A 22685-nucleotide genomic window follows, 5' to 3' on the forward strand; every position below is an offset into this window, starting at 1 on the left:
AGTACTTTTTGATTTCAAATTTGATTAAACATCATAAAATGAAGTTGAATATTTTGGGACTAATATTTCGATTATTTTCAAAAACCGGTATTGATTCAAAAATTCATAACTCGGTCAAAGATTTTTTGCACAACCTGGAAATTTCTGAAAAGTTGGCATTTTATGTTCCCTTAAACCAGTGTTTCTCAACCTTTTTCGTTCCATTCCCCCCTTGGCAAATTTCCATGAACTGCATTCCCCCCTCGCCCCTCTCCCCCCTACCCCTAAAATTTGGAACAAATTTTTTATCAAATTTCATAAATAATTTCAAGGTTTAATGGATATCATAAGACTGATGATTCAATATAGGACAAAAATCTTGCAAAACATAGAAATACACGGAGAAAAAAGAGTTCCCAAAATCGTGAACACCCGTTCATAAAATTGGGAACCACGAACAAAGTGTTCAAATTCCATGGTACGTTTTTGAAAATCGTACCATGGCATTTGAACACTTTGTTCGTGGTTCCCAATTTCATGAACGGGTGTTGCAGTTTGGAAAATAAACTACAGAATATAGTCCAAAAATGTTAAAAATTTTCTTCCAGACAGCTTTTTTTGAACATGTTAAATCAATCTGGCTGAAAAAAAAATTGAAAAGTGAAATTAAATGGTCATATTTATGATTATTTAAAGAATACTTAAATTTTAAGCGATAAGTTCATATAGTTATCTTTAACGATTGTAGTTTTTAATAAACTATTCCTGATTGAATTAATGTTTCTTTCAAAATAAATCGGAGGATCTTTTCGTGTCTAAATCTATATAAAACTGACGATAAACAAGGACAACAGAGTGAACTCACAAAAAATATAAAATCTACTTTTCAAAATGCAATGCGAAAACTTCCACAATTTTTATTTTTCAAAGAACTGTTAAATTTTAGGAGAGTTTGTACAATCTCTTAAAAATAGAAAAAAAACTGAAAAAATCTGTTTCAAAAATCCGTTCTATGTTATTAAATCTGCTTATTTTTAAAATTGCATAAAAACCCAAAGGACTAATATTTTAAAAGTTGAAATTTTCTTTCCAATTCGATAGCTTCAAAGAATGTTTCAGATATGGATTATTTTTGCAAGCTCGTTCATAGGCATTGCATTTCTATTGCATCCTCATTCCCCCCCAAGAATGGTCAAATTCCCCCCAGGGGGAAATTCCTCACCGGTTGAGAAACACTGCCTTAAACACATAAAAAAATTGTATTTTTTTGCAAATCAAATTTGGGTGACAAAAAGTTAAATTAAAAATAGCAAATTTTTTTACCGTGTAGTCCTTATCAATACCTACAACTTTGCCGAAGACACCAAATCGATAAAAAAAATGCTGCAAAAGATACAGATTTTTGAATTTCAATACATCATTTTTGTATGGACAGCTGCCAAATTTGCATGGAAAATTATATGGACAAACTAATGATGCAAAATGGCTTCTTTGGGCATATCAAAGGCACCAAAAAAGTTTCAGACGGATTAAAAAAAATATAAAAATTAAAATTAAAGAAAAAAGACCGATTTCGTAGATAACTGCTCTATTGGAAAAGGCATTATTCCACTTTATGGAATAGATAAGAGATTTACCATGAAATATCGATCTGTAAACCATTGTTTGGTTTAATGGAAAATTGAAAACAAAGTTCGTAAGTTCATGGTGTTCAACATTTTTAATCAAAGCATAACTACCACTTCTGTTCATAACAAATTCACCGCAACTTGTAAACCAACATCAACTCAAAATGGCTTCGTCATTTCTACGAATCCTTCCGTTCAACATACCAAGGCTTTGGCACGAGTTGAAATAGGTTAATTTCAGCAGAAATGTCTCAGCTGGGACTTCCCACTAAGGCACGTGTAGAGCTAACCTCTGAAATCGTTTGAAACCAGCTTATTTTGCACCCTTTTGAATTCATAGTGAGAACCCAAGAAGATAGGGTAAACGGCTAGATTTTTGATCAATTAAAAGATTTTTTTTATCATCTTAGAGGGGTTTTTTTTATTTATCCTAAGTTTTAATGTCTTTATTTAAAATTTTAATGTTTTTTCTAACTTTTTTCATGCTTAGAATAGATATTAAATTAAGGTAGCATCATAGCAAGCATAAAACGACGATCCAAAAGGCAAACCAACTAATGCCGTGCAAAAATAGCAAGCAAACCATGGTTGCGGCGGGGTCACCGGGGCTGTCGCACTCCCGCAAATGGAAACTTGGTCGGAGAGCCCTTTCAGAGATCCCTGAAGGCTTTCGCTAAAATCTCACCCGGTTCCGGTTCGAGGTGGATGGCGAATTAATTTTGTTTTTTTTTTGTGTGTGTGTGCCCTATTCAATGATGATGAATGAAGTAGGGTAATGAAGATTTTTGCAAAACAGATTTAATCTTTCTGGAATGGATTCAGAAAGGATGTATTTTGAAATAATTTTGATTGAAGATATGAAACCTAAGGATACTTTGATGTAATTCTGATGAAAATAAGCCTTATTAAAATAAGCAAAAAAATACCCAATTACAAACAATTTTTAAGTTTTAAATTTTGTTTAAAATCTTTTATCAATTCGTTTAATGTTCTTTAAACATCCATTTAGCTGAAATACACAATATCTTTTAAATTTAATTTCTTCGTTTTACATTCAAACCACTCTCCACATAGTTTCAATTAGCTGAACGGCGCTAATTCCTTCAAAACAACTTAAGCCATGCCAAAGTGTCCGCGGCTCGGTCGTTAACCTTCCCCTGAAATCACCTGACACCATCGCGAACCGCCGGCCGCACTTGCCCCATCTTATCGGAGGCCCGTGGCAGCTCTCCCAAGTCCGGTTTCCGGTTTTAAGTTACGTGACCAGCCCCCCGCTAGTTGGCATATCGTAAAATTAAACAAAAATGAAAGTGCAATCGCAGCTTGGACCGTTTTGGACTGCGGCGGACAACGGTTCAAATGTATTTAACCCTTGATGATCCAACCTGCTAAAAGCAACAACATGAAATTTTGTGAAATTATCTTTTAAGAAAAAACCGAAAATTTCAGAAATTTTATTTATTTTTAATGAGACAGTCAAGGGTTATAACCAGCCCGCAGTCATCGTCGTGGGGTCGGCTATCAAAAATAAGCCGCATGAAAATGAAACTCATAAAAATAACAAACCTGGCCCAGGCAACGAGAGATAGTGAACGTGGACCCCTCCCCAGTGGGGGGACATTCCATCTCGCTCCGAGAGGATAGTCCCGCGGTATCAAAAGTGACGCAGACGGCCGGCATGACAAACGGCAACAAAGCTGTTTTAATCGTTTTGACAGCTGAATGCTTTTTCGACGGAACGGGAAATTGGGTATCGGAGTGCAGATAATCTTGGTTGATGTAAAGTAGATCAACGGTGATAAGCTCCGGTGTGGCGATAAATGTAAAACGAGGTTAATTTTATCACTGTGACTACATTTTAGCGATTGTGTAACTGAAGAAGGAGTAACATTATTTTAAACAGCAACTTTGGTACCGGACATGAAATGCAGCCTTTTTTGGCAAAATAGATAACAATAAAAATAAACTTGATTAGATAACAATAACCCTCTATGACTCAACGCAAAGTCAAGGTGAGGCAAAATTTGTTTCTACATTCCGAACTTAAAAAAAAAGATTTAGAAAAGTACACCTTTATATTCAAATAAATATGCAATTGTAACGAAAAAATTACCATTTTATTCGTTTTTTTTTATCTTTTCTTAATAAATAAGTATTAGAAAATACTAATGGCATAATCAACAAATTTGTTACAAACACCACGTCTAAGATATAAATCATTTTTTAGGCAGTATTTTTTTTTAACGTTTTATCGCTACCGACTGAAAAACCCTGTCAGTTTACACCCACTGTGTTAGCACCCAACGACGCCCCAACATCGCCATAATTTACAAACACCCACAATAATAAAACAAAAGCGACCTCGGTAGAATACATTGTCTCACACCCCAAGTCCCTCAAAACCGGCCCAAGCCGCCGCCTGCCCCGCCCCCACTCACTCCTCCACGACTAATAGTCATGAACAAATTAAACCCATCCACCCCCCCTCACCCCCAGACCCCCACACTAACCCATAAACATGCCAGTCACCCCCATCCCCAATAATCACGTCCATTCCTGTCGCTTCCCCACCAGAGCCCCAGCAAAACCTCCCTATCCCCTCTTAAAACCATTAATGCCCAATAAAAAAGTAGGGCACAAACACCACGTGTTGGCCGGCCCCATACGCCCCCTTCCTATATACAACCTCAGGATATCACTCGGCCACTACATTGTTCGATTCTTAATTCCAAATGAAAAGCACCTACTGTAGTTTCCATTCATATGCATTTCTATGCTTCTTATGTCTAAGTGCTATCAACTTTTATGCCTTTCGGTGCACGACAATAATATTAGCCCTACTTTTATAAAACCCCTTCCGTCGACCCCGCGTCACCCTGAATAATAGAAGTGACTATGTAAGATCAGTGCGAGCGCCAGCCCACAGTATTGAAAGGCACGAGTCAAAGCCACCCAGAACCGATGATGCTAAATGCCTTCTTAGAGCATATGAGCAGTTCTCTACGGAATCGGCCTTTTTTCTTTAATTTTAATTTTTGTATTTTTTAATCCTGCTGAAACTTTTTTGGTGCCTTCGGTATGCCCAAAGAAGCCATTTTGCATCATTAGTTTGTCCATATAATTTTCCATACAAATTTGGGAGCTGTCCATACAAAAATGATATGTGAAAATTCAAAAATCTGTATCTTTTGAAGGAATTTTTTGATCGATTTGGTGTCTTCGGCAAAGTTGTAGGTATGGATATGGACTACACTGAAAAAAAAAGTGATACACGGTAAAAAATTGATGATTTCTAATTTAACTTTTTGTCACTAAAACTTGATTTGCAAAAAAATACTAATTTTATATGTTTTAGAGGACATAAAATGCCAACTTTTCAGAAATTTCCAGAATGGCCAAAAAATCTTTGACCGAGTTATGATTTTTTGAATCAATACAGATATTTTCAAAAAATCTAATATTGGTCGCAAACATTTTTCAACTTAATTTTTCGATGGGCACTAATTTAAAAAAATTAAAAACTGCGACTATTTTCAAAAAAGTCACCTAAAAATGGATTTAACTTGAAAACGGTGCACTTTATCAAAATTTCACTGAAGTACTTTTTGATTGCAAATTTGATTTTACATCGAAAAATGAAGTTGAAAATTTTTGGGACTTATATTTCGATTATTTTCAAAAACCGGTATTGATTCAAAAAATCATAACTCGGTCAAAGATTTTTTGCCCATTCTGGAAATTTCTGAAAAGTTGGCATTTTATGTCCTCTAAAACATATCAAAAAATAAAAAATAAAAATAGTGTTTTTTTGCAAATCAAGTTTTAGTGACAAAAAGTTAAATTAAAAATCACCAATTTTTTTACCGTGTATCATTTTTTTTCAGTGTAGTCCATATCCATACCTACAACTTTGCCGAAGACACCAAATCGATCAAAAAATTCCTTCAAAAGATACAGGTTTTTGAATTTTCATGCATCATTTTTGTATGGCCAGCTGCCAAATTTGTATGGAAAATTATATGGACAAACTAATGATGCAAAATGGCTTTTTTTAGCATACCGAGGGAACCAAAAAAGTTTCAGCCGGATTAAAAAATACAAAAGAAAATCGAATGACCGAAATCTTAGAGAATTGCTCATATGGAAGGCACCCAAAAGTTTCAGCAAGATTACAAAATACAAAATTTAAGATATGCTTCAATTCAATTTCAATTCAATAAGTGTTTATTATATTTGACCAGTTCTGCTCCAGAATCTTTTCAACTGAGATCAATTCAAAAGCCTTTACAGGGAGGGTAAATGTTACTAAAAACCCTAGATCTATGAAGATTTTTTCCTATTTTTTACTTTTTTTTAATTTTAACAAGACAAATAGATGATGTTCAAGAAAAAAAAAGTTTTTTGGGATGACAAGAGTTTTTGACCTCCTGAACACGGGAACAAAATTGGGCAGTAGAATAGAGGAGAAAAGCAACTCGCGACAAAATTTTGAGGCTAGGAATTTGGACAGGTATGATTTTCATAAAGTATTCGCCTCCTTTTCTCTCCCACAGAAATCCTGGGAACGAGGTAGCTGTCAAACTAGGCCAAAATGTTAAAGTCACTCACAAAATGAACTTTGAGTGATTTGAGTTCATTTCTGACGTCACGATTTTCTCCTCTATTAACCCATACATGTTTTTTTGCCTATATTTTTGCCAATATTAAAAGCATCTTTTAAAGGAACTTAAAAGTGTTACGTTCACCCACCTTTAGCAGTGTATCCAATCAGTTGATAAACGTGGAATGTTCCCGTGTTTGGCTACTGGATCTCCTTCTGCGCACAGGTTCTTCCACTGGTCACCTGCTTCACCTTCTCCGTGTAACTTCCCACACACACACACACGTCGTCTGGTAACCCTCCACAGCACAACACTTTACAGTGCCAAACACCGGCACGTCGTCGTCGTCATCGTCGCGGTCGTCATTCTGCAGACGTTTGCAAATTTGTATTATTTTTTCCCGCTCAATTTTTTACACCACTTTACACCACCACCTCAAACAACCGGCATTCGGCAGACACACTGGCGCACACCATTGAATTTTACTTTTTTTTTTGTCGGTTTTCAACACGGGGAAAACCCACTTTTATCTGGTGCCGGGAACACACAACACTTGTTTTCTGCCTGCTTCACTTTTTTTATTTATTTTTTTCAAAAGGGCGAAACAAAGCGCGCCTCTGTGTTTACATTTGCTTCTTCTTCTTTTTGGGCACGAACACACACGCACGCACGCCTGTCCTTGGCGTGGGTTGTCACATCAATGTGTGCAACACAACAAAAACGCAATCCCCACATGCACACGCTCGGTGGAGGGTTATTGTTGCTGTTGTTGGGCCCAGGGAGATCTGCAAAAAACGAGAATAAAAGGGGTTTCATTATTAAAAATTGAGAACTATTTCACGCATGACTGAATCAACTCGAGGGAGTGAGGGAGGCAATTTGAATTGGGCAATATTTGTCATTTTTTTATTTTTTTCAATTGTATAGTCATCGAATTTTGTGAATAAAGTTTTTTTTTCGCCAAAAAATTGTTTTCGTCAAATCTTTAAATTCAAATAAGGCTTGCTAGGCCCAGTTAACAAAAATATAATTTAACCACGAAATTAAGAACTCCTCGTCAGAGTGTTCTGATACAAACAATGATCAAGCTCGAGCTGTCACAGCCCTGCGAAGTTTGTTGGCTGACATATCGGGCGGTCAGTAAAAAAAAATCGCCTGACAAAAAAAAACTTTTGCTAGAAAGAGATAGGAAATCTGATGCAAACAAACCTCCAGCTGTCATGTACACATACTTTGAATGTCTTTGTTAATTTCTGACTAGAAAGCCTTATTTACCTGTAATGTGTTATTCAGTCTTATAATTTCAATTATTATATTTTTTATTTTTATTTTTTCAAGACATCCAGTATATTGTTCAATAAATCAGAAGGAAATTGAGTTTCTTTGCGATGTGTGGGACAAACTTGCCTTGCGTTTTTCTCAGCTTGCTGTTTTTTGCATATGAGACATTTATGCGAACATGGGCAAAAAGTTTTAGATTTTTTTTCCAAAATTATTTGTCCTTGTTTTAGTTATAGTGTTGTCAGTTTTGAGAAGTTTCATTAAAGTATGAACTAAAATATATTTTATAGAGTTGTATACTGTTTTAATATAATTCATGTTTTGGAAGTGTTTCCATTCATTCAAACATCAGAGAACATCAGCTAAAAGAACTAAATACATTATAAGTTTTTTAAATAAAAGTACACATGATTCGTAATGAGAATTCGTATGGCAAATTAATGCGTACAGCTGAACAATTCTTTAAAAAGTTTTACGAGATATTTTTAGATGCAAACATTTTTTCATATTCTTTCAAATCCTTTTATTTCTTGCCCCAATTTTTTGTCGAGAGTTTTTCCATTCTTTCAAACATGAACAGTTCCTATAAAAATAATACGAGAAAAATTTTAACTCAAATAATAAAAAAAAAATATTCTTTTATTTGTAATGATTCTATGATTTTTTGTATTCTTTCAAATATTAACAGTTCTTTGATTTTCTTGCTAGATTGGTCTCTGAATTGTAATACATTTTAAAATTCTTATAAAAGAAATTATTCTTGTTTCAGGTTTTTATGAGTATTTACCATTCTTTCACACATGAACGTAAAATTTTAATAGCTTCAAGAGGTTTTTAAATATTTATTATAATGAAATTTATTTTAGAATTCAAAAGTATTTTTAACTTATGTCAAGCTTACTATTCTTGTCTTGTGAAACATCTTTAAAAAGTTTTAGACAAAAAAATAAAAAAAAAACAATCAAAAACCCTCTTTTTAAATATTTTTCATTCAATTTCTGTTTCCCATAAATAATTTGTTCATCTGTCAGCAATATTTTTCAAAATTTGTTATTCATTCTTTAAAACGTTTACATTTTTTGAATAGTTTGGAGTTATATTATTTAATCATATATTAGGTTTAATTTAGTTGTCCGAGGCCCGAGTTATAATTTAACAAAATTTGAACTGTAGACGTGCGTGTGATAGGGATAAAACGGCTTTTGACTAAAATTTCCTTTATCCAATTTGACACATTTGCAGGCTGTGGCAAAATAGCACGATCTGATCGGCACTTCAATACAAAAAAAAAGTGCTAGCTTTATACGTTTTTACGGTGTATATTTCAAGATTGAGTTTTGAGGTTATGTTGAGGTTAAAAGCTGATGAAATCAAAGCTGCACAAAATGGCATACTTGACTCAATTTAGCTCAAAACGGATGTGCGACAAAATATAGAACATTTATATGGAAATGAATAAAAATTTAAAACTGATTTCTTACGTACACACTAAGAAAAAAACGTGTAAATTTACGTCTTATTTGATGCACATAACTGGAGCGTCAAATAAAACGTAAAATTACATCTAATTACACGCCATGCATTGGTCGTGTAATATTACACGCTTGATTTTGAATTGGTCGTGTAATATTACACGATTGATTTTGGGAACGTGCGCTCATTGGGATTGGGAAATCTTATTGGAATTTATGTTCATTGTTTTCAACCGAATTGTCGATTATTTTCAGTTCACAGTTTAGGCTTCCTTTCCTCTTCCTAACAAGAATCTGCTCCAACGGCACTTTTCATGATCCCTCAAGTGAAACGTGTCTGTTTCCTCGTTGTTACGGATCAGTCCATGGTTCTGATCTCGATACACCGGCAAACAGGTGACTGCTATCTGCGGAAAAAATAGTGTGAATTTTACAAGACACAGACAAATTTCACCAAGCTTACCTTATTTATCAGTTTATAATCACTTTGGTCGCCAGATTTGGCGAAGAATCCGTGTTTGACCGGGCCATGATACGGCAAATCTTCGAAAAAATCTTCTCAAGAACAATTTTCTACACGTTGTTAAATATGGCGGTTGCTGCGATGATTCATGGAACTGTCAAACACGAAAGAGCCAAGAACTCAAAACTGGGTTTGATTAGATGTACGATTACATCAACTTTGATGTAACGTTACATCAAATTTGATGCTCCAGTTATGTGCATCAAATAAGGCGTAATGTTAGGTTCTTTGTGACGTAATTTTATGTTTTGCAAGATGTAAAGCTAGGTAAATGGGAATTTGATGAATTTACGTCAAAATAAACCGAGATTTACATCAATATATCAATTACACGATCAGATTTTACGTTAGATGAACGATTGCGTTAAATGTAAAATTCCAAATTTTTTAGTGTGTATATCTCGAGCAGATCCTTCTACATAACATTGTTTTAGAAAATATGCCACACCTGAAAGCCATTTCCGAGACACATCAAACAACCAGCTGATGTATGCTGACAAAAATGTCCACTTTTCATTTGTTTTTGTCGCATTCCTTCCGGCAGCAATTCCACGAAACGATTGCATAACCTGCCGTAACGCTTTCAAAGGACATGTTACAAGCATCGTTACGTCTTACGCGAACGACCCCCCTTCTTTTCCCACACCCTATCGAAACTTTGCATCTCCACCACATCCGGGGGCCGGGTCGCCGCAGATAAAATCTGCCGGAAGCAGCAAAAAATCTCATTCTGTACGGCTTCTGCCAGGCAGTGGTGTTTTCGAAGGAGGAACTCTTTCGGCATCAGCACCAACTTCCGGAGAAGAGGACAACAGCATGAACAAAAAGTTAAGCAGGCAATCATGGCCCGGAATTGCTGGCAGACTCCGGTGGAGGAGGGTTGACGCACTTGTGCTTTATTCTCTCTCTCTTGGCCGGAGAAGCCGGCAAAGGTTGAAAAGGTAAAAAGGAAAATCGATATTGCAAACAACCCCCAGGACCAGGGAGAGTCTGCTGGAGCTGCAGAAACGTCGAGCAAAGCATTTTTATGGAACTCATCAAGCACTTGAGCGTGTGTGTGTGTGTGCAGAAGTGCGCCACTTCTGGAATGCACCCGAGGAAAACTCCCAGCTTCCAAGAGGACCAGAAGGAGAGTACGTGACAATTCGGAAAGCCATCAAGTCAGCAGTAACCGTATTTATATACGGAGGAGGGAAATTCCAGGAAATAAACTTGCCGCGGTGACATCTGGGTGGGCGAAAGCTCGTCGTTGACGGTTGCTGCTCAGTTCAGTTGTAAAGGAAAACTCAATTCAAAGTCGAAACCCGCAAACTGGGTCATCCAGTATTCATGGCGGCGGAAACTGGTTCTGAAACAGACGGAGAGTTTACGAGGGATGTTGGGGGACATCCGTTTCGAGAGGTTTCAATGGCAAATGTTGTACGAGAAGAATTGACAAATAAAACAGCGATCAATTGATGAAATGAAGCAAGTAGTCATAAATTATTTACATGAAATTAATTTTTGACAGTTTTAACCATCTCTATCTACCATCACTAAGCTTCGCGCAGAAAAATATGTTGTACGATCAGCCTGTACGAGGTTTAATTCAACAAATGTTGAATGTAATCAACGCAGATTTTGCGTTGAAACAAACCTTGATTTTCTCAATTCCACAAAAATGTTTTGTTGTTTTGAAAAAGCTGCTTTGACGTTTAGCGTTGATTCAACAAAAATCTTGATTTTCAAATCAACAAAACGTTTTGTTGATTCAAGTATGCCTTATTTTTCTGCGTGTTAGAAAATTGTACTTAGCTTAGGAACTTGAATCAATGGAAATGAATCTGATCTTCTACAATGGAAATGGAAAAGTAACGTCGTGCTAACTTGTCGTACGTGCATTTTGGGCCACATTTAGTTAAGAACGCCATTTTGTGCACCTCACAATGCCACATCTTTTGACCTTCACAGATCCCCAAAATTCGATTTCAATCTTAAGATATTCAATGAAAACCAAAAAAGCTCCGAAATTTTTTGTCACTTTTCATATAAAAGTAGTTTTAATCTTGTCGTGCTATCTTGTAACTCCCTGAAAATTGATGTAAGTGCGACAAAAGGCCGAAAGGATTTCAGGTCAGGTTGCGTTTGACGCACGTACAAGCTAGACTACCGTAAACATTTGTAATTATAACTCGGGACTCCAGCAACCAACTTCAACCAAACTTCGGGAAAATGCACAGAATGGTCAGTCTAACAAAACGTGTTTGTTATTGTTTACATTGCGTGCTCTCGTTTTGTTTATTCAAGGTCAAACATTAAAACGCGCTTTTCTCGGAACGTCGAACAGGCGGGTGCGACAAGATAGCACGACGACGTCGATTTGTTAGTGTGCGTGGAACTTGCATGAAACTGAAAAAAATGTCGAGTGCGGCACTAAAGTTTCAGTTCCAAGATGGTTGCGGAACTCATGCGGAACTAGCGCGTGTTTCTTCAAAAAACACTTTTGCAGCTCAAAAAACACCGCAGTGCGGTACTCAGTGCGGAACTAGCCCTCAAACGAAAGTACCATAAGTTGATCGTAGATGACGGTCGTAAGTTACGTACTTTCCTAAGTAACTTAACTATTTACTTTACTTACCTAGATGTTCTAAGCTAAGTGTTTGTAGATAGCCCATAGAGCAATTCCAGCTCAAATCAGGAATTTTTCTGGTACTTTTGTACCCAACCCTCTCCGATTTCAATGAAACTTTGTAGACATGTTATTCTAGGCCTATATAAGCCATTTTTGTGTATATGGAGCCAATAGTACTCGAAAATAACATTTGAGAAGGGCGTAAGGTATTTAAATATTTTTGTATTTTGTAAATTAAAAATTACTGTATCTCGAAGCCATTGCGTCGTATCAAAAAGTGGTCAAAGACAAACTTGTAGGAAATCTTTTTGATTTATATCGTTTTTATATTTAAGTAATCAAATTTACTATCCTGGTTTCTACCACACTGAAAAAAATATTCTATTTTCAGTTATAAGCAATGTAATTAAGCTTATATCTGTCAGCCCTTACATCCAATTGAAATGCTGTCAAAGGCAAACTTATGGAAAATTGGACGAGCTTTCCGGTAAAAATATTTACGAGACTGAAAAACCAAGTCTGTTATATAGAAATTGCCAAAAACCACAAAAAAAACGTTTTTTCAACATTTTCATTTTTAAAACCGCTGTATCTTCCCAAGGATTGGACATAGGACAATGGTCAATATCGAGACTTTTATGTAAAATTGTCTGGAGAATCGATTCCCACTACCGGTTTTCAAAAATTTTGACGTTTAGACCACTTTTCAAAAAAACAGCATTCATAAAGTGAATACACTACACAGCGTATAAATAACACTTATTTTTATCAAAATATCTGAGATCAGGCCTCAAAAAAGGTGTATTGAACACACTAAAGTACTTATAACTTTTTATAGGGTTGTCAGATCTTCAATCTTTTGGGCTCGTTGGAAAGGTCTTTCGATTACCTATCCAACGATGGGTCGCATAATAGATCCGGACAACTTTTTCATCAAAATATTTGAGATCCGGCCTCAAAAACGTGTATAAAAAAACACTTAAGTGCTCATAACTTTTGAAGGGAGTTGTCAGATCTTCAATCTTTTGAACGCGTTGGAAAGGTCTTTCAAATACCTTTCTAACAATATATAGCATGACGGGTTTTCTTACAAAAACCACCCTTTTTACAATCTTCCAAAGTTTAGCTAAAACCGTTTTTTTAGCATAACTTTTGAAGTACTTTCCTCAACTTCATAATATTAACTAAGGTCTTGTGGGACACCGAGACGGATCGAATGAGACCAAAACAGTCTAAATCGGTTCAACCAGTCCGGAGATAATCGAGTGCATATTTTTGGGTGCACGGACTCACATCCAGACACATGCATAGACATTTGTTCAGAATTTGATTCTGAGTCGATAGGTATACGTGAAGGTGGGTCTAGGAGGTCGAATAAAGAAGTTCATTTTTTGAGTGATTTTATAGCCTTTCCTCATTGAGGTGAGGAAGGCAAAAATCCTGATTTGAGCTGGAATTGCTCCATAACGCCCAGAACTGTTTGCTTAGCGTAAACTTAGTTCAGTCCAGATTCGATTAGGGACCATCCATAAACCACGTGGACACTTTTAGGGGGGGGGGGGGGGTAATTGCGATTGTCCACGCTCCATACAAAAAAGTTTTTTTTTTGTATGGACAATTGTCCACGAGGGGGGGGGGGGTTTCGAGATTCCCAAAAAAGTGTCCACGTGGTTTATGGATGGTCCCTTATACGAAAATTCGATTATCCGAAATTCCACTATCCGAAAATTTGTATGGGACTTTGGATAATCAAATCAAACAATGTTTCGTGTTTTATTTGTCTTGCTTTTAACATCAAATTTAAGTTCTGTGACCCCATTCTAGTTAAATTGGAATAGTTGATTGCCTATTGAATCAAAAAAGGCATTTTTTTTCAATATTAAATCACCGCCATTTTGGTCTTTATTTTGGATTTCAAAATTCTAAATAACTTTAGCGTAGTTTAGTGAACAAACTTAAAATCAACAATAAAAAATATATTTATTTTTTTCATAATTGTAATTCTAATTGTTATTCTACACTGTGGAATTTGCAGCAAAATTCTGCTAAACTGTGTTCTAGCAAAAATCATAACGGCTTCCAAGGAACAGTTACAACCGCAGTCCCGCAGCGCACTTGTTTCACACTTCCAAGCACGCAATTCAGAAGCAACAAACCGTCACTAAATTCGACGAACTTCTTCATTACGCGAGCGACCCCAATGGCGCGTGTTCTCCAGAACTCCCGCGAACCTTCGCCGCAATTCGCGGGCTTTAGAAAAAGAAGAAAAAAAATCTGCCTCGTAATTGCGCCCTCGGTGGCTCGTTTGGGGTCGCTCGTAATTACCTCTCCCTGTGTGGACTTCGAAATATCTCCGACGATGACTGTTCGAAAAATGTGGATTAATTTCCTGAGCCATCAGCGAGTCTTGGCGTAAGGGCACTCAGCTGGACACCACTTAACCTGGTGGGTGGGGGTCTAGATTAAAAGAAGATGTCTCCGGATGGAGTCGGGGACAGTCCCAGGGGTCGAAAGCATAATCAAACCGACGAAGAGCGCCTCCGAAAGCACTTAACACTCTGGGACAGTAGCTTTTCGGTTGAGTGGTTTGAGGTAACCATGCTGACTCATGTACTAATCGTGTGAAAACTACTTCTGCCGTAGATTAGATCTCAACGCTCGTTAAGATGTATCGCTCAAGAAGACGTGGAAGTAAGTTCATGTAATCAGCTGATTCCCACAGCCCAATTGAAGTCTCAAGTGACAGGTCAAAGAGTAATCTCAGCTATTGAGGTAGCAACTTCCAGATATCGAACAAACCAACAGCTTTCGAGTTGTTCTACATCAGCAAAGCAGCAGTTCCCAATTTGACCTACCTTAAAACAACACAACACAGCACACAATCATGCCGAACTTAATACGAGCTACTTGCTACCCGTCGAGACGCAAAGTGATCTGTACGTACCAGCAGCTTTGGCCTCATTGCTGCTCTCCTCCGGTTCTGGACCGGTTTTTCGACGAGCCCCAGCCCGTTTGTGGAGACCATTGAAAGGAATGTTTGTTTTTTGCTGCCCACCCCTCTCGACTATCGATAGGAGGTACCATTTTCTCGCTTTCGTTCCACCGCTCCAAGCCCTGTGTGTCCTCGCACGCCCAGCCCTAGTTTTCCCGAGATGACCGACTACGATGGAATCGACTCTTCGCCTCCCGTTAGTCCGAGTCACGTCTTTGGCCTTGGTCGTGTGCGCCCCGTTATGCATTCGACTCGGATAACTTCTTCGACTCCACCCGACCCGAAGAGCCGATTAGAGAGAGAGAGGTTAGGTTTGGTCTGATGTTGGTCATGTGACCCCGGGTGGGTAACACTAATGGGAGGTTCCCGGTTGAACAAGGTGATAACTTTCAATTAGCCTCATAATGAGAGGTGTAGATATTGGACACCGAACAACGCGATGGCAAAGGTGAGGGTTAAGGAGATGAATGTTCAATGAATATGGTGATTGAGTTGGGGAGAAAGTAATACGGCGATTTATTCCGGTTAATGGCATGGTGTTTGGTTACGTTTGCAAATCACATGATCATTAATTCAAATCTTTTGAACTAGAATTTTGAGTAAGTAACTAGGTCGTTTGGGTCGCATTGATTATCAGAAATTATTTATATCTATAAATTATATTGAGAATTTTAGATTCACAGAAAGTCACACATTATTTTCAGGCTCTTTCAAAATGATTCAATTCAGTATGACTCTACCCTCAACAAGCTCCAACTAGTAATTGATGCTCAAACAACTTTCATCAAGTTACGACCTGAACCCACGAAGGTCGACCACAATATTTTCATTGCCAACCCGGGGGAGAGTCTGGGAAACTTTCTCCTGCACAACCCCCTCGTAAACTTCCTCAAGTCCTTCGAAGCATGGCCCGGCAGAACTTTTAATCAGGTTCTATACCCCGGCTGCCACTTTGCGATAACGAACGAGAGTGATGATTTGGTCCCATACAACAACCGGAGTCGGGTAGAAGCGATTCCATGGAGACACAAAATAATGAGCCGTAATTGTTTGTATTTTATAACGAACGGGTATCATCTGGGGAAGGTTGCTGCTGGGGATCATCAGGTTCGTCGGCGGGTTCAGGGCGTTCTTCGTCGTCAGGTGGTGCATCGTTGACCGTGGAGTCGTCTTGCAGCAGTAGGATGGTGGACGTCTTTAGTGACAAATTGGATTTAAATTGGGGCGCGTCTCGTTGCTCGACCTGCTTGATGGTCGTTATGACGTCGCTGCCGGACTGGCGCAGCTTCGATTGGACGTGCAGAACGTCGCTGGAGCAGGCCCTGGTTACGGAGCGGGCCTCGGCTAGGCACACGAATTCGTCTGGGTTGAGGGCTCGTAGTTTGGGAACGTCCATGAACCAGTCGTTGATGAGCGTTTCGTCGATGGTGTAACGAATGATTGGGTTCGGTTCTAGGAGGTTCGTTACCAGGGATTTGACCTGGTGGGATAACTTGCTGCGGACTCGCGATCTAAACTGCCACTTGCGAGCCAACTGGAGCTCGTAGACTGCCTTTGTACGACCCTTGAAGGGCATCGATTTGTTGAGCATGACGTAGAGTAGTACTCCGTAGGCCCACATGTCGGATGCTTTGGGATTGTACGGAGTCCCTTTGAGGATCTCCGGCGAGGCGTAGTCGAACGATCCGCAGTAGGTGCTGCTCAGTTCCACCTCGTGACTTCGCATCACGTGCCGTGCAAATCCAAAGTCACTCAACTTGACGTTGAAGTTCGTGGTGATCAGGATGTTCTCGCACTTGAGATCCCGGTGTGCTATCCCGGATTCGTGCAGATATTGCAACGCCAGCCCGACTTGGCGTCCCCAAATCCTGCTCTGACTCTCACCAATAGCTCCATGGGCTAGGATGAAGGTCAACAAGTCGCCCAGTTCAGCGTACCGCATAAATATGAAGATCTTCGAGTGACATTTGACGATCGCCTGGATCCGGATGATGTGCGGATGCCGGACTCGTAGAAGAACCGCCAATTCCCGTGGTAAGAACTTGCGCCGGAACTTGGCACTGCACACCGCCGTGTCGATCAGCTTGCAAGCTAGCTTTTCAACACCAACTGCGTTCGGGCTTGTGTACTCGGTAAGGTAAACCTAACAAAGAGGAAGTCATGTTGAGGCCGTTCAGATCATAAGCTGAACCGCATACCTTTGAGAACGTACCCTCGCCAAGTCGCGCCACAAACCGGTAGCCCAACGTCTTAACGTGCTCCTGTGCTGTCTTCCTACCCGACACGGATTCAATTTTGGAACTCATTACATTTTAGAATTTGGAGCACGACAATTTGTCTTGTTGTTGTTGTTTTCAAAAGAAACTAATTTCATAGCGCATACTTCGATTTGGCCGATCAGCGCATAATAATCGGCTCTCGAGCCAGGCTCGCTCGCAAGCTCTCGGAACTAATCTGTGTGCCATCAACCGGGCGGAATTTCTATAGATCCCGGATCGGCCGTCAACAACACTTTCATTCAACCTTTTCACTCCATTGAGTAGGAGTAGGGCCGGCCGTGCCGTACATCCGGACGTCAATGGGGACTCGCTGTCGACGGGGAGCGCACTTGAAGCCAATAATAAAAGGCCGGTCCCATCAGCAGCACAGAAGATTCACTCCTCCGGGCGTCAGACGACGACGCGGCATATTGCCATCTGGGGAACAAGTAGCAGCAGCAGTAGAAAAAAGAAGTAAAAAGGACGCAGTCATGAATAAGCTGAGATATTCCATTCAATGAGGGGGTGCGGGTGGTTGGTTGGTCGCCGGATTGGATTGCTTTCATGCATACATAAAAGCGTCCAGGTTGAAGACATCGACCGGATCGTCGCGGCCAGAAATAACCCGTGGCGTTTAACGCTAATTTACATTAGAAAAAGTGTCAGTTTCCTTTTGTGCGATTTTTTGTGTTGGAACGAATTCTGAGGTGACTTTTTTATCCAATAAAACCAAGTTTTTTCTTAATATTTAAAAATCATGTAGATACTTAAAAGAAGTTACTTCTTTCATGCGTTGAGAGTCGTACAAACAAACACTTCCTGTCATAAACCTTAATTACAGCACAGAGTTATTCGGTGATATTATCAAGTGTGACGCGAACAACTAATGATAAGACCGTGTACGAACAAAAAAACTGCCAACAACTTCCAACAAATAATCGCATTAGTCAATTAAGATAACCAATTCTAGCGCTCCGTCCCAGCAGTGCCAACCAGTGCTGCTCCGCCCGTGATTCTGTGGCCATGAGAAAGCGACCCAAGAATCGTATTCTCTCTCTAAGAGTGGAAACAACACCAGGCCCAACTAATCCGGATACGTGCCAAGGCTGTCTGATGAGCCCTTGGCACGCCATAGTTAACCCTCAGATGGCTCTCTTTTTAGAAAAAAAATCTTTTGTTTAGCTCAAATGTTTAGATGATTATGAATTTTAAAAATTACCATCAATCAATGATTAGAAAATTTGCTACAAAAGCAAATTATCCGTAATAAATTATGTCATTGATCGCAACATGTGCTTAGAGCGTATCCTGGACACTTTACCTACCCAACACTGTCTAACTTCAAGCGAAACTTATTTGGGAGCACCGGGGAAAATGTCCATAGTCCCCTTAACAAAGTGGAGCATCGACATTTCCCGTCTTCCGAAATCGTTTTTAATAACATGAATCCAATACTGAGCAGTTCTCTACGGAATCGGTCTTTTTTCTTTAATTATAATTTTTGTATTTTTAATCCGGCTGAAACTTTTTTGGTGCCTTCGGTATGCCCAAAGAAGCCATTTTGCATCATTAGTTTGTCCATATAATTTTCCATACAAATTTGGCAGCTGGCCATACAAAAATGATGTATGAAGATTCAAAAATCTGTAGGGGAAGGTGGGGCAAGACGACCATATGGGGCAAGAGGAACAATCGCTCGTACGGCCGTAATTTTTACAATTTTGATTATTTCCAGTATGAGGAATTGTTGCTAGCATTGCAATCAACTGATTCTACTAACACATAACTACCAAAACGAAGTAAACGCCACGGGACATAAGATTTAATGAAGTTTTTTTCAAAACCTTTGTTTTCTTATAATATTTGGAAAGTACAAAATAAGGCTTAGGGTTCGTTTTAAGGCTCATTTTATCAAACTGCTATTTTTCCTAGATCAGTAGTGTCCCTACTAATGACTTGCACCTATTATAAAGTATGATTTAACTTCTGGTTATTTTTGTTGAGAGCTTTTAAAAAATCTTGTTCAGGTGGGGCAAGTGTACCATATGGATTTTTAGTATGGAAAAAAATACGAATCGCTGCAACAACATATTTTATTGAGAAATAAATACATAAAAGTACTTAAAAACTGATAAACAATTTTAAAAAAATTGTCCATGCAAAATATAGTGATATTATGTAAATTTCCTTTTTTTCATCAAAGCAATATTTTTTTTGCGAAAACGATCTAATTTTTAGCAAAATATTATTTTTTAATCTAAAAATGAAAGAAACGTTTCAAATACATTCTTATCTGATGTATCTAAGTGATAACAGTTCAATTGTTAGCAAATTAACATGTTATTTCATGCATTGTTCCTCTTGCCCCAACGGGTTGTTCATCTTGCCCCACTAGTTGGGTAGAACGTACGGAAAATCAAAATTTTTAAAATCAATTTTTTGCATAAAAAACAGGATTTTTTAAAACTCATTCTATCAAAGTCTTAGTCAAGACCTGGAATAAGATGATTATTGAAAAATCCGACAGAGCTTGAACGTTTTTGGTGGGTTATAACGAGCATTTCCTTAGCTTGTTACACTTGTCCCACTTTCCCCTATCTTTTGAAGGAATTTTTTCATCGATTTGGTGTCTTCGGCAAAGTTGTAGGTATGAACTACACTGAAAAAAAATGATACACGGTAAAAAAAAATTGGTGATTTTTTGTTTAACTTTTTGTCACTAAAACTTGATTTGCAAAAAAACACTATTTTTATTTTTTTTTATATGTTTTAGAGGACATCAAATGCCAACTTTTCAGAAATTTCACATCGAAAACTGAAGTTGAAAAGAATTTGCGACCAATATTTCGATTTTTTGAAAAAAAATCTGTATTGATTCAAAAAATCATAACTCGGTCAAAGGTTTTTTGCCCATTCTGGAAATTTCTGAAAAGTTGGCATTTGATGTCCTCTAAAACATATCAAAAAATTAAAAAAATAAAAATTGTATTTTTTTGCAAATCAAGTTTTAGAGAAAAAAAATTAAATTAAAAATCACCAATTTTTTTTACCGTGTATCATTTTTTTTTCAGTGTAGTCCATACGTGCATCGGCACTCAATAGCACTTGACAGTTTTTTTAAGGCCATGGCTTGGAAAAGGCACCATATCAATTTGTTTTGTGCCTAAAGTATGTTTTTTTCATTGCACTATGAGGTTCTGAACGACCGAAACCTTTATCTTCACTTATTCGCTAGTTTTAGTGATGAAGTGCTATTTGAGTGCTAAATAGCCCATTTAGCACTTGATTTTTTTTGTGATATTCAAATCACTATTAAATTTTTGCTAATCCACGTCTGCCGATGCACGTCTGCCTACAACTTTGCCGAAGATACCAAATCGATCAAAAAATTCCTTCAAAAGATACAGATTTTTGAATTTTCACATATCATTTTTGTATGGACAGCTGCAAAATTTGTATGGAAAATTATATGAACGAACTGATGATGCAAAATGGCTTCTTTGGGCATACCGAAGGCACCAAAAAGTTTCGGATTAAAAATACAAAAAAAAATCGAATGACTGAAATCTCAGAGAATTGCTCTACTATTTCCAAAAATTAGCCCACTGATTAATTGTTTAATCTAATCTACCAAAGAAACAACCAGTGTCAACATTCAAAACGCAGTATTGCGAGAACACCCGAAATGTATTAAATCTTTGAATGGAGCGTATTTCATATAATGGGAGGAAGAATGCGTGGACATACCGTACCAAACGCTTCGATTTATGATAGTAGTAGTTTTTTTTTTGTATAATTATACCTTTTACAAAATGTTGGGTTTTTTTTCTTTTTGATATTTTCTTAATCTGAAATTTCAGATCGCAAACAAAACAAGAAACCAATACAGAGTACTAAAAAATGGCTTGCAGAGGGTTGCCGACAACTCTCAAAATGCAAGTGTTGAAGCAGGAACTTCCAACCCTCCCCCTTCAATAAAAGGCTGTCCGTTTAGATTCGCTATCAATTTAGCCTCTTTCCATGCAACCTTTTTTATTCAGCCTCACTCACCACCGCTAACCGGGCAAAGACGATTTGTCGAAATTAGATAAATTACGGTCTGGTAGATTTCGCTTCCTCGCCCCGTGGGACTGCTGCCGCGGCCACTTGAACGGGATAATACGCGTATCCGAACGCGGGGCGGATGACGAATTTTCCCGGTTGACTTTTCCACCCCCCTCTCTCGACCCCAATCGTGGTGGGTGGGACAGGTGTGTAACGACTGAAAAAAAAGGTTCAAATGCCCTTCACTTTAAAATCGCAGCCGGCGCGCGGAAGTCAGCTTGTCAACCGCAACCGGCTGTAAGATATCAAGATATCAAATGCCACCGCGCGATGACGCGATTGTAATTGACGACGACGACGAAACAATTATCCACGTCTGAAAATTATCGTAGGAAATTGGCTACAACCGACGATTTTGGGTGCGGCATACCGACTTAAAAGTCACGTGAACAATCGCTGCAGCAAAAACATGGTAGACAGGCTGTCAAAAAAAAGTTTTCCGGCCACGAGATTTTCTTTTCACTGCTACAAAAAAACAGCTTTCAACATGAACAATAGTTCAGTGTTTTTCCATGCTAAATAACAGTTTTTTTCTTGAAATTTTTAGCTTCTTCATGTAAAGTATCCAACTATCCGAGGTTAGGAAAATGGATGGTTTTCTGAATCCCGGTAGATCTGAATGAAAATTGAATAATATTGTCATGTACAATGGTTTAAAAAACCGTTGAAAACAGGTTACCGGAAAACCGGCTAACTAACATTTCCGTCCCTTAAAATCGAGATCTACAAACTGACATGGCGGGCGCCGTTTGTGGCCAATGACTGTTACCTATTCGCAACTGATCTAGTTTTAGCAATCATGGTGTTTTATTTTTTCGGCGCATTCATACATGCTGTTGATAAGGGAAACACCACTAGATCGTCGAAGCCTATGATCAGTAGTGCTGAAAGGATATTACGGTTCTGTTCAGCAACGGAGGGGCAACCATGGGTGATCTCTCATGCTCAAAACATGTTATAAAAAAAGGAAAAACTTGTACATTCAACAGTGAATTGGTTAACCCATTTTAAAACATCATTTTTAATCAAATGTGATACTTTCTCACTTATCTTTTAAAATTTTGGAACCACAGAGTAGAAAACGAATGGAACTTTTCTTTAAAAAAAACGTTACTTACTTACTATGAATACAAAGATACAAGTTGTTCCTTTTAATTCCGCTATATATTTTAATATCTTGACAGACACGTATTTCGTCTTGCAGACTTCATCAGTGTTCTATCAAAATATCTGAGA

General features: G+C 38.1%; 2 protein-coding genes across 7 annotated transcripts in view; both read right to left on the reverse strand.

The window, feature by feature from the left end:
- LOC120416544 (uncharacterized) overlaps nucleotides 1–22685 on the reverse strand; it is a 161455-nt gene that overhangs the window by 88369 nt on the left and 50401 nt on the right. For all 6 annotated transcript variants that reach the window (XM_052710078.1, XM_052710079.1, XM_039578275.2 and 3 more), the window contains one exon: nucleotides 6357–6993. The gene's annotated coding sequence lies outside the window, so the exon portion shown is untranslated. The remainder of the gene's footprint in view (nucleotides 1–6356; nucleotides 6994–22685) is intronic.
- On the reverse strand, nucleotides 16103–17467 carry LOC120416546 (testis-specific serine/threonine-protein kinase 6-like). Its single transcript, XM_039578276.2, has 2 exons — nucleotides 17286–17467; nucleotides 16103–17230 (listed from the first exon to the last, which is right to left on the reverse strand). The coding sequence occupies exons 1-2, from the start codon at nucleotides 17391–17393 to the stop codon at nucleotides 16145–16147; spliced, it is 1194 nt and encodes a 397-aa protein (XP_039434210.1). The 5' UTR covers nucleotides 17394–17467; the 3' UTR covers nucleotides 16103–16144.

The sequence above is a fragment of the Culex pipiens genome, chromosome 3, assembly GCF_016801865.2.
Source record: "Culex pipiens pallens isolate TS chromosome 3, TS_CPP_V2, whole genome shotgun sequence".
NCBI classification, from domain to species: Eukaryota; Metazoa; Arthropoda; class Insecta; order Diptera; family Culicidae; genus Culex; species Culex pipiens.